This window comes from Ambystoma mexicanum, chromosome 3p, assembly GCF_040938575.1.
Source record: "Ambystoma mexicanum isolate Mex_15411 chromosome 3p, UKY_AmexF1_1, whole genome shotgun sequence".
Classification (NCBI taxonomy): Eukaryota; Metazoa; Chordata; class Amphibia; order Caudata; family Ambystomatidae; genus Ambystoma; species Ambystoma mexicanum.
Window position 1 is genome coordinate 935,687,847 of NC_090925.1, and position 13,124 is coordinate 935,700,970.

Sequence of the window (13,124 nt, forward strand, 5' to 3'; positions counted from 1 at the left end):
GTGATGTCGATCGCGCCATGTCCATCGCAGGACCCGCTTGTGCGGCGCCCCGGTGGACCCGGATTGGCGGTTCTTGGCTTTGTCTTGGGCCCCCACGGATGAAGCGCCCTCAAAGGCAGTCCTGGGTGAGACATGACCCTGCTCTGAGCCCGGGGCAGAGGCCTTGGCGTTCAGCCATGCCGCCAGTCTACTGTGCCTAACCTTCGAGGTCTTCTTGGAGAAGCCGAGGCATACCTTGCAATCTCTCTCCTTGTGGTCTGGATGCAGACAGTAGAGGCATATCAGGTGCCTGCCCTACACAAACACATCCCGTAGTCCGCACTTAGCGCATGGCTTGAAGAGGGATCTTCCTTCCTTCTTCTCCATCATGGTCGGAGGGCACGAAGTAGGCCCCTTGGCTTTCTGGAAACTGACGATATTCGCCCTTGAGGGGTTGCTAAAATTCACTGACAATGGATCCCCGCTGTTGGAAAATGGAGAAAAAAAAAGCACACAGGCTGTTTTGGAAGAAAATTAGAACGTTTTTCCAACGAAAAAACACAGAGGTAGCTTGCAGAGCAAACTCGAGGACACCAAACACTGAAGTGTGCGGTAAAAATATGAAGATGCCCGCCAGAGGAGGGGCTTAGGTAGATGACTGTCATTGGATGGGGGCAGTATGACCTAGAGTGTTAGGGGGGGATTCTCAAAAATGTGCCAATTCCCTCCACCTTACAGACCCACAGCAACTTTGCTGGATTTTGAGGACTTGATTTTTTTAACCTGGAGATAGTGTGACCCTTTTTCCCCACTCATGTATTTTAATGTGAATTTGACCTCTGTGTTTCTTTTGGTTATGGAGTCTGACAAACTCCATAGGCATCTTTTACATTGTGTCACACAGCACCTTCAGTGCAGTGGCACAGGAAAGTCTTTCAGATTTCCCAAGGTTTAAATACCTTCTCTGGGATAAACTACTGTTTCCCAGAACAGTAAAGTGAAATTGACTTTACTTACCATTGAAACTTTCTAGACCCAGCACACACCATCTTACTATAGAGTGCTGGAGGGGTTACTTAGTATCCCCTGTGTCTAAATGCTCATGTAACATTTTTATGTTACCCTTTCCACACAGAATGGCTGGTGGCAGTGGTTTCGTGTTGAACTACCATGGTTTGCAATTACCACGGATGTTCGCAGGTCTGGTAAAGCTAACCGGGGGAGCGAACCTTTTCAAAATGGCGCAGAGCCGTCTTTTACACAATGGTCCCCGGATCTTTTTTCGCCATGTCTTTGTGGAAAGGTCCTTCAAGAGATTTTCTCTGTGTGCCATAACAGGTTTGGTCTATTTGTTCATTTTGCCTTTTGCGGGCTTCAGGAGTGAAACCCGCCTCTGGCTACAGGGTGTCTGGGGTAGGCAGGAAGTGAGGGAAGTGCCTGAAACTCCCTGTGCTTAGTCTCCTAGGAGACCTAAATGCACTCTGTGGTGATTGGCTGGCTGACTATCCGGCAAGGACAGCCACCCTTGCTGGGTGAGTGACAGCTAGGCTGGAATGAATGGGAGAGAATTGAATAAAAGTTGAGCCTTTTGGCTTAGAAGGCAGAGTCGACCACTGGACGAAGGAACCGAAGAAGAACTTAAAGAGGACACCTGCTGCAACTCCTGCACCGTTGGTTTGCTCAGTGAAGCCCTGCTGCAGCGCCGAAATGCCAAGTTCCCATCAACAGAGCAGCCCCTGCAAGGATGACTTCTCCCTTTCAGTTGAGGGACCAATCAACTCCAAAATAAGCCACGTGGAAATACATCTCGGAGCTGGTTGCATTTCCACAGAGTTGCTGCTGGAAACCGTAGAGCCAGGGAGAGGAACACCAAATTGTGTGTGTTGCTTTTAAGCAGGCCTAAAGCTTTTGGAAGACCCTCCGGATTCCCAGGAAGCAGGAATGACCAAGCCAGAGCCCCCTCAGCAGAGTGCAGGACCCCAGAAGCAAGGACAGTCCATCTTGACAGCCAGTAATCACGTTGGTGCTATTTGCGGTGTTAGGGGGGAATTCTCAAAAATGTGCCAATTCCCTCTACCTTAGAGACCCCCCAGCAACTTTGCTGGATTTTGAGGGCTTGATTTTTTTTTTTTTTACCTGGAGAGCGCGAGAACCTTTTCCCACACATGTATTTTAATGCGATTTTATACACGGTTTGATTTTGGTTATGGAGTCTTACCAACTCCATAGGCATCATCTTTTACAAATTGTGTCACAAAGCACCTTCAGTGCAGTGACACAGGGAAGTCTTTCAGATTTCCCAAGGTTTAAATACCTTCTCTGGGATAAACTACTGTTTCCCAGAGCAGTGGAGTGAAATTGACTTCACTTAGTCCTGTAAAATTCTAGACCCAGCACACCCTATCTTACAATAGAGTGCTGGAGGGGTTACTTAGTATCCCCTATGCCTAGTTACTCATGTAACATTTACATGTTACCCTTTCCCCGCAGAATGGCTGGTGGCAGTGGTTTTGCAATGAACTACCATGATTTCCTCCGACAGCGAACTGTTCACAGCTCCAGTAACGAAAAATCGCGGGAGCCATGTTTTTCAAAATGGCGCTGAGCCTCCTTTGTTAAACTGGTGCCCGGTCTTTTTTTGCCATTTCTTTGTGGAAAGGTCCTTCGAGTTTCCCTCTGCGCAACAAACCAGGTTTGGTCTCTTTGTTCATTCGCCTTGGGCGGGCTTCAGGAGTGAAACCCACCTCTGGCTCCAGAGTCTCTGGAATAGGCAGGAAGCGAGGGAGGTGCTCGAAACTCCCCGTGCTTAGTCTTTTAGGAGACCCAAATGCACTCTGACGATTGGCTGGCTGACTGTCCGGAAAGATCAACCACCCTGCTGGGTGAGTGGCAGCTAGGCTGGAATGAATGGGAGAGAACTGAATAAAAAGGGAATCTCTTGGCTTGTAAGGCAGAGTCGACCACTGGACGTAGGAACTGAAGAAGAGCTTTAAGAGGACGGCTGCTGCAACTCCTGGACCGTTGGTTTGCCCGGTGAACCCTGCTGCAGGTCCAAATCGACAAGTTTGCATCGACAGAGAAGCCCTGCAAAGACTACTTTGCCCTTTGAGTTGGTGGGACCAATCAAATCCCAAGTAAGCCACCTGGACACCCATGTCGGAGCTGGTTGCATTTCCTCAGAATGCTACAGGAATCCTTAGAACCAGGGAGAGGGACACCAGATTGTTTGCGTTGCTTGTAAGCTGGCCGAAAGCTTTTTGAAGATCCTCCGGACACCCACGAAGCAGGACTGATCAAGCCTTACCCCCCCCCTCAGTTGAGTGCGGGACCTCAGATGTGAGGAAAGTCCACCTTGACAGCCAGGAACCGCGCTTATTGCTATTTGCTGTACCGCAAGGAGCTGAAACGCAAAATAGCCACTGAAAATAAAGTTTGCCGGTTGACAGCTTGGACGGTGCCAATACAGTGCAGGAGTCCCAACGTCCTCCCTCTTGTCCCCACGACTGAGGCCCAGGAACAGTGAGATCTGCAGAGCTGGTCAGGAACAGAAGTCTTCAGCGGCATCTTTTTCTTCTTCACTAAGGTACTGTAAAACTAGCCTAAGAGAATTTACCTCTTACTGTGCAAGCGCTTGTAACTTCTGCAACTAACAAGTCTAATCAGCTTGTGGCCCTACGTTTTGTTCCTCTTTTTATCAAAGACTCTTAAGAACTTGTGCAAAGAACTTTCCATTTACTTACCTGAAGTGCTGCATCCTATACAAAGACTTTTGCCCATTGACTTTGGCTTAGCCATAGCCTATTGAATTGAGTGACTCAATTAAGAGGATCTAAGTGTTTTGCCCTGATTAAGAAATGTATGATCTCTTGTGTTCTAAAAACCTTTACCCTTAACCAACTTTAAAGACTGTTCTGAATTCCAACAGTAAGATATTAATGTCCCCAGCACCCTTGTTATTGAAGTCACCTGTGGGTGTAGGTTAGGTCTGTGGGTCATCCCAAAAGGGTCTCGTCTGATTCAGAAACTCAGCGTACAGTATGGAAGTGTATTTGTGTGTTACTATTATACTGCTGCCTTCTAAAGAAGGCTTTATAACCGACTGATACATAAATTAATAATTGTTTATGCAAGAAACCCGATGTAAGAGTTTATTTGAATACCTGTAACTGAATTTTTGTGCAACTCCACTACTGCTCACATTTACCCTCTTGAGATCAGCCTGGCTGCTCAACACGCTACCAGAACTGTGTAGTACAAGCTTATACCAAGGTTGGGTTGCCTATACCTGTAGTCATAGTTGTTTGTAGTGTTGCCACAGGGTACTGCATTAAAACTTTGCCTAACAGAGGACAGCGATTGCTTTAAGGGAGAAATCCAGTTTGTAAGTGAAAGTGAAACTTTTTACAGATTCCCAGCCTAACAACGGGAAATATTCATGAGCATGTGAATCCATGCCAGACCCCATGCTGGAGAAAGTCTAACCTTCTGAATAAATCAACGTGACTAAGGTGTTGCTTAAGAAGAAGAAGAAATGTGATCTGAGTAAAAGTGATTGCTCATCCGAGAAGATAACTTTTACATTGACTTTTAAGTTTAAACAGCCAAACAATTCCTGTATGATTTTGTTGTATGTATTAGTGTGAGGTACGGATACTTTTGGACATTACGTCACTTTCCTTTGGACTTAATTTGTTAGGTAGGGAACTCCTTGTTAGGTTAGGGACGATAGGTGTTTGTCTCGCCCTTTATTATTTGATAAAATGGCAACTAGTGAGAAAACTACCTACATGTCCGCCTCCGATGTCTGAGCCCTCACTACTCAACTTGCTGTGCTATTACGAATTTACCTTAATACAAACAGATTTCCAAGTGTGCAATGTGTAAACCGACAGATGAAAACATAGGTCTCCAATTGATGCAGAAGGTTTTCAATAGCTACAAAAATAATCAACAGACACAGCATTGCTATCTGCACCACTAATGCAGAAATCCAAACAAAACTCAGCAACATGCTTATTGCAACATGCCGACAAAGTCCACATCCTCACCCTACACTGATTCTATAAAAAACATGCAGTTTCACTGCATATGGGCCAAAGGTCTTGCGAGGGAACCACAGTGTTTATTGGTCACTCCCCTCAATGACATTTGGATATCCAACTGTCGTGACCCACTTCATCGTGCCGTCACTACGATCTGCTTCCACAAGTGTCTGGAGACTGCCTTGGCGTCTGTCACAACCCCAATACCGAAAAAACTGCATCTCCCAGCATCCCTGGGTCGGGGATAGTCACGTGATTCGCATGTAACGTGCCTTCCCTTTCTCCCACTGTGCGGCTACATGTACAGGAAGAGAACGCTGACTAAGTGCTCCTTAACCGTTACTTTCTGTCTTCGTGTTAAGTCGCGCTTGATTTCTGTTGGATTTCCTGGTATCCTGATTATTGGACTGTTATTCGACCACGGAATCCGGATTGCCCCGTTTCGGTCTCCTGACGCCTGGCTCCTCCTCCGTACTCCTTCCCTTGATTACTGGACCCCTGGCTTACCACCCGACATTGCTTTTGCTCTGCCCCATATTTGGCTCTTTGTGACGGATACATCTGTCCTGCTCCAAGCACTGACGCCGCATGCTGGCACACCTCAGTTCAGTTCTGTGTGCAGCCGCTGCGTAGTAACATCAGACTCCTCACACGGGATGCAGGTATACTGTATTGACCGTGAATACCCTAATCCTGCTATTTCCCTTTTGCACCGAAACCCACAAGGAACAATCAGTTGTTGATCTCTTACACCATCTTAATGCATCCTACATCCCAGTGACCCCCACCGGACGCTCTGCTGATTGACATCTGGGTCACTTATCGTTCTCTCGTTTAGGTGAATTTCACTTTGGGACGCTTTGCTGCTTGCAGATTTTATTTCGGACGTTTTGCTGCTTTGGATTTTCTTTGGGGCGCTTTGCTGCTGCACTTCGGATTGTGTTTCTTTGAACTTTAGTTGCGCCCTCGTGCCGTTCGGGTTAGCTGATCTGGACTTTCACCTCTGGGAACATATTGGATTATTCTCACTCATTTACAACACCTCTTCCTAAACTCAAGTAGGTTCTTCGCATTACCACTTATCACAGCAGGTAGGAGTGGGGTTGCAGCAGGGATTCACTGACATAATAGGTGTACATTGAACCTGTGATCTTTGTCTTTCTCCCTTAGCTCCAACTCATCAGGTGATGAACATAGATGAATTTCCTCCACATTAGCTTCTAAGTGTTCCACTACAATATTGTATATATACACACAAAACTAGCCTAAATAAGGGATCGCCTTTCAATAGGTTTCATAGACGATGTCACATATCATTTAGCACTATTAAACCATATGTCATGTCATATTTGGGGCATAATCTGAACATGGTTACATCAAATAAGATCCCCTCACACATTTTAAAGGGGGATTTATAGATTTCCTGGGCTCAGAAGAATGGCCACTGCATTTAACATTCATGCATTCAAGTACTTCACAGATTCAAGCAAAACAGCAGAGAGGGTGGTTTGGCTCATATTAAACGGAGAAAGCCATTTCCTCTTCAGCAGGGAAATTACCTGGAGTATGGTTCTTTGAGAAGGTAAAACCAAAACTATTATAGGAGAACGTGAGGCAATATCTACTTTGCAAATCCCTTCCAGAACACCTTGCCAATCCAACTGGGGAAAACGAGCACTTTCTAATGTTAAGACAGATTTCTAAAATCTAGCCTTGTGGACAGATTTTAGGAGGCTACTCTAGTTATAGTGAACAGGGAAACTCGAGAGGTTAGCCAAACCCAATCACGGTAAGGGTGGAGAGTGGTCAAGGCTTAGTCTCAGGAGAAAGTGTGTGGGGTATGGGTTCCACAATGAAGTCACACAATAATTCAATTTAGCGAGGCAAGTACAAAAATGCTTTAGTTTAGGCCCAAAGACGCACACTAGAAAATGAAACCAGCAGATAGTAATGTCACACAATATTCAATTATCAAACATATACACAGTATATACAATCACCTTTTGGTTTGTAGCAATGCCTACAATAACCTGGACCACTAAAAGGAGGTAAGTAATGATGCAGTAGAGTGAAAACAATTCACAAAAATGATACGCTACCTTTATACGTCCAATCCCTATGATGTATGGGGCCTTGTGCCCAAAAGTCACAAAGCTTCTTCTTAAGAGAGGGGACTAATGTAGGAACAGTTTTTGTGGTGGTGAAAATGTTCCAGAAGATATTTCAACAATGCTACAGGTCAGTAAAATTATATTTGTATCTTTTACATGCAAGCTTTTAGAGTCGACAATCAAAAAGTGATGGTATGGAATAACCTAAGGAGTAGGAGGAGAATAGGGTTCAGTGAATACATTGCAATCACCCCCCTGACTAAGATTTTCCCAGATGAATAGGAGGGTCGACTGGGGTGGGTGGGATTGCTGGAGGTAGGTTTTCATGCAGTTGGTCCAATTAGAGGTGCCCAGGTGCTGCGGGTACATGGATTCTGCCGTCAGTTTCAGGAGCAGAGTGACACTCTTTGCAAAGATGAAATGCACAAGACACTGATGCAGACCTCCTTAGGACAACCCACAAGATGGAGGAAGGCAGGGTCAAGTGACGGCTACTGCACCCTAGTGACAGCAGGTATCTCTCCAGTTGTGGTTGAAGACTACTTTCCAGAGCAAGATCCCTTGATGCTGAAATTCAGCAGGAAGGTGACTAAACCCGGAGATGACCGTAGATGTCAAAGCCCCAGACTAAAGCCGCAGCCTAGAAAGCAGACTGTTGCTAGCACTCTCTTAGGGGCTTATTTATCCAACAGATGCCACCTTTGTCCCTCCTGCAGGCACAACAGATGGGGCAGGCTGGCATCTGAAGGACAAGGACACGAAAACCATGTGGCAGCCACAGAACTATGAGCCCAGCAGTCTTGGGGGCTACGCGGGAGAAAACAGGCACACAGAGCCTGTAAACATGCTGGCCAACATCCAGGACAACGTCCAAACTTGTGCGCGAGCCCGGATCGTGCATGTGCAAATAGTGAACGCTTGTTCGCGCTCAACTTTCCTCACGGGCAGACGCATCTGAAAGAGCTCCGGTTAGGCGGAATCCATTGCGGGGCCATTCCTCGCCAGAACCAGTTGCTTCAGTCCCGCGGCCATAACGATAAATCCTCTCTCTTTCCTTTCACCAACCGAGCATGCCAACCATTACTAACCGCATGCCACGGACAGCAGGGATAAGGCACGGGGTACGGGAGGAGACCTGGTCAAGAGGATCGCACCGGAGCGCAGAGTACGTAGGGAAATCCAGCTAACACTACAGCAATAGACTGAAAAGACAGGACGCATGCAGCACTAAGCTGAATATCATGGGAATGCATGCATCTCTAAGCTGAATATCATGGGAATGTGCATGTAGTTTATTGAGAAGCCACGTGACACGCAATAGCACGCATACTAATTGTTTCTCCTTTGACAGACGCGGTTTACAGGCTCCGAGACACCACAGGTGCCAGGGACAAATGCAAAACCACAGCGAGTCTCCAAAGCCAAGTGGTAATTTACTTCTTTTGACTTTGAACGTTAAGTTATGCATGTTGTGTAATAGTAACAGAGCAGCTGGTGCATGAAACCAGCACACAACAGTGTACTAAGGTTCAACACTGCAGATCTTTATTGTTGTGGTTATTGTGAATACTGGCACTGCTGTAAAGTGCCATAGAGGTTGCCTTACGTTGAGATTCTGGAGCAGGTGTTGGTTCCTGAATCTGTGTCAGGTGACCAAGCACTCGTGCTCCCGTTCAGTTGCAAACAAACACGCTTTGGGGACCAACTCAGTGCTGATTGAACTGAGTGGCAAGACCTCAAGTGTGGGGTATGAATCTGTGCTGTATGAATGTGAAGGCGCAGAAGGAACCACGCCTTGTAGTACAATATCAGCAGCAACAGAACAAGAGCCGAGGAGCATGTTTTGCCCAACTTCCCCTACACATCCATAACCTCTCCCTAACCCTCTATCCGGTGTTCCTTCAACCGCGTACCCATCCAATCCGTGGACCCTAACCCTCTTTCCCCGTGGTGGTCGCGGTGGCCAGCATGCATTAAGTTCCAGGTGCCAAGACCATCAAGGGGAGGTAGGAGTTCGTGCTGCTTCTGCGCTGGATCAAGGCTCTTCCCGACAGTAGAACGGCATCAATTCTACTGAGATAATCCACTGGAGAGCTTGTCAGTCCAGTGGCCCTGGGACAGCTGGATCCTCGAACAATTCATAGAGACTACTGGGTCTCAACACTAAGGGTTGAAGCACCACAGAGGGCCTTTGCAGATCAGGTAGTCAAGCAGGGCTTCACCAGGCCAAATGTAGGCAGGGATGCCAGGCCTCTTCGGGAGTCATCCACGGATCTTCAGTCGGCTGCTCTTCTACACAGGATACTTGCCTCCAACACTGAACTGAAGAAATGGCTGCAATCCTGGCTGAAGGCAAGCCCAAGCCCACTAATGGTAAGGATCTGCACCATTCAAACAGCCAGCAGTGGTCCAATGTTAGGACAGTTTTTCTGAAGTGCAACTAAGGGCTTAGTAAAACCATACAACTGAGACAGTAAAAAACTCCACTCTTGGTATAAGGCTGTACCACCTGAGTATTTGTTAGTGCAGATAGAGCAGCCAGGTTGATCGTAGGAGGGAAAGAGGGCTGTAAGAAAGAACAAAGAACATCTAGCATACCAATGGTTCAACATAGCATAGAAAATAATGGTTTATTATAAATACAGTTAGGCCAAGTTAAAACTTGGGGTAAGTAGTTTGTCAGAGTCAAACACATTATAAAAACACAACAATGCTTTAAAAGTACACAGACAAAAGCATAGACCTTGTTCAGAAAATGAACAGTATTTGTAGGGAAGTCAGACCTCAAACATATTTAGTATAGGAAACATCTATTCATGGGGAGTAAAACCATCAGTTAGTTTTAGATTACTTTATAGTAAGTAAAGGGTAGTAGACCCCGTCAGTCATGCAGTGAAACTCAGTTAAGGAATCACTTAGTAAACCAACCCTGTTACCAGGATACTTTTCCTAATAGTGAAACAAATTCATGGAACAGTATAAACATAATTACATTCAGGATAACACACAGTTATAGCAGAGTAGTAAGACCCTATTGCTTTTCAGCTCAGTGGGACACTGACTAAGGTAAGCAATAACTGTCTACACTAATTAAGGATTGCAACAGGCAGACCAAGGTCAGCTAAACCTACAGAATACTTTTTAAGAGTGGCACACAGCTATACTAGGCAGGTAAAATCCAAGTATGAAATATACTATTACAGGAGATCAGTGCAACACAGGCTAAGGTGGCACACCGCTATTCAAGGAAGGTAAAACCTAAGGCAGACTAAACAGCAGGTCAGGGGAAGCAAGACCCAATTGGTATACTTTTACATTTATATCCTAAAAGAAAAATAAAGTGAAGCCAACAGCATTACTTTTGGGAAGAGGCACAACCAATTCACAGATGAGTAAGATAACCTTATATATACTTTTCAGAATGGCAAAACAAATTCAAGGTAAGTAAGAACGTTTGTAACCGCTCACTCTCAGTTCAGAGTGACAGTTACCAACCAACTCTTTCACAAGCAACTAAACACTTACTTTTTCTAGGCAAAAGGCCCACAACTTAGAAGTGTTTCCCTATTCTTGGAGCATGTGTTCTCAGTGGCAGAAGGGGGGGGGGTGTCACTAGGTCTCTAGTATCCCAACAAATAGTTCAGGATAGGCACAGATAAGTTCAGAGTTCCTGAGGAAGACTGTTCAAACAAGTAAGTATTTCACTTTAGAGTGGTTGAAAGGGTCCAGGGACTGCTCAGAAGACACCCTAGGAGGATTCCAGTAGTGGGACTGGGTGAACTGGATGAGAGCACACCCAATAACAGAAAACGCCCCAAAGCTATACAGAAATCACACACAGTACCTCAGCACAGAAGAAGAGTTTTCAGCAGGAAGACTTTAGGATCTGCAGCAAAAAACCTGGTTGAATTCCTTTTTCATGAAGACAGGACCACTGGAAGGGATTTTGCAGCAGAGATCAACAGGGAAGGCTCCAGGCAAGAGTTTCTTCGCAACTGGATGCAGCTCTGTGGTTTTGGAGCCCTTTTCAGGAGCCAGGAGAAGATTGAAAATCGCTGGTTGGACTCTGGTCGCTTATCTGGTGAGGGGACTTCAAGGACTTTATTTGTGTCTCTGAAGTTCCAGCAAGATGCCACCAAAGTTTCAGCTCGATTCAGGAAGACCATGCACCGCAAATTGGCTTGAGGTCCCAGGGTATTGGTGTATTGTAGCCTGGCTAGTTTGCTGCATGTGTGGGATGGCTCAGAATGCAGGTCATCTTGAGTCTAGTGGATCTCACAAGGCTCTGGGTTGGGGGTCGTTGTTTTAGGAGTCCCCAGGTCACTTGGAAAGAAAGGGTAACAGGCACTGGATAAACAGCAGGCTCTCCGGTCGCTGGAAGTCCTCTCAGACGCAGTTTCTTTCTCTTCCTCTTCGGATTCAGGTCCAGTAGTGGACTACCTCTTCAGCTTCCAGGATCTGACTTATGAAGAAACCGAGCAAATCTCTGTCTTATCATATATCAAACAGGCGTGCAACATTCAAACCTGGGGGGGGGGGGGGTGGAGTTGGAACTGGTATCTCGCAGGCAGGCTGGAAGACAAAGGATTGCAGAGTTTTGGACTCCTCCCTCGCTTTCTGCCTTCACAGACACTTTGGAAGCTTGGTGTGCTTCACTGAGGTCTCCCGGCAAGGATAAACTGAACACAAAGGACTTTACCGCCCTTCAGGTCAGGGGAAGGGCCAAGAAAGGACAAGGAACACAAAAAAGGTGAAAAAAGGAGACTGGGAGCCTTTAGCGCAAGGAGGTCATCACAGGAACAAGAGTCCTTGTCCCCAAATGGGTCGTCTCTCCCTGTGAGGCCCCACTTGCCTCAGCCCCTAGTGAGTGTCTTGCACAGCGGGCTCCCCTCCCTAGCCTCACAGGGCGAGCCGCCCCTTAGGGGAGAAAGGGCAAATGCCTGCAATTCGTCACAGCACATACAAAAGTAAACAAAAAACAAGTGTAAAAGACTAGGGTGATACAAAAGTATCCCCACTGCACTGCATAGTAAGATGCTGTGTGCATTTGCTAACAAGTTACCAAAAAGGTAAAAAAGACAAAAGAGAAACGTTCCCAATACCGATAGTCTGAAGGACTTATCAGTTTCCCCATAAGAAAAGGAGCAAAAGACAGGACAGGTTCAAAAACCAAGTTTGGGGCTCCATAGAATATGGAGGGAAAGTTGAAATCTTTCCTAACACCTAGACAGACAGGGAATCTCGAGGCACTGCCATGTAATGAGACCAGGGAAGCACAAAATGGTGTTCATGACAGGTCAAAGATCAGATCAAAATATTTCGCCAATTATTTGAATAAATAACACTTTAATGAGATTGAATGAAACATTGGTGTATCAAACAGACACAGGTTTGTAAAAATTCTGCCCTTACCTTGATGGCTTTATTGAAGTCGGCACTACAGAATGTATGCAGTGGAACACTGAACTTCCTCCAGCATGGGTTAAGGTTGTTCTTAATGACCTGCAAAGAAGCACATGGATGACTTGGTTGAATGATGGGTGACAACCCAAGGGCCAAGTTAACCCTTAACTGCCATTCTCTTTCACCTTCCTCCCGTGTTCCCTCTTCTCGCTCAAAGAGCTTCAATAATCTCACCTCTAGCACTATCTTCACCCACCCAACCCATAACTACTTTCATCACCTTATGGAATACTTGCTCGGTCTGCAATAAAACCTCTTCTCCGAAACATGGATTTCTCCCTTCAAAAGTAGTACATCTGCCACTCTTTCCAAGTCGTATTCCCCTCACTCGACTGGCACTTATGGTGCAGAGCATTTCTAACACGCTAGTCAGACATCGCTGTGTTGCCACAGGAAGTCGCTTTGAGACTCGGATAGTGTGATGTTCGTGGGGAAACAAAGTGTGGAATGGATGATGAAAGCTTCGAGTATGGCGGACGGATTTAACACCCGACCAGAATCAACTGAGGCAGCTACAACGAGCGAAGGA

General features: G+C 46.1%; 1 protein-coding gene across 6 annotated transcripts in view; it reads right to left on the bottom strand.

Annotated features, from left to right (window-relative positions):
• The window catches only part of CPNE1 (copine 1), a 677,094-nt gene that overhangs the window by 270,269 nt on the left and 393,701 nt on the right, over positions 1–13,124 (bottom strand). For all 6 annotated transcript variants that reach the window (XM_069652236.1, XM_069652233.1, XM_069652235.1 and 3 more), the window contains exon 7: positions 12,545–12,634. In XM_069652236.1, coding sequence (XP_069508337.1) covers positions 12,545–12,634 — 90 coding nt within the window. The remainder of the gene's footprint in view (positions 1–12,544; positions 12,635–13,124) is intronic.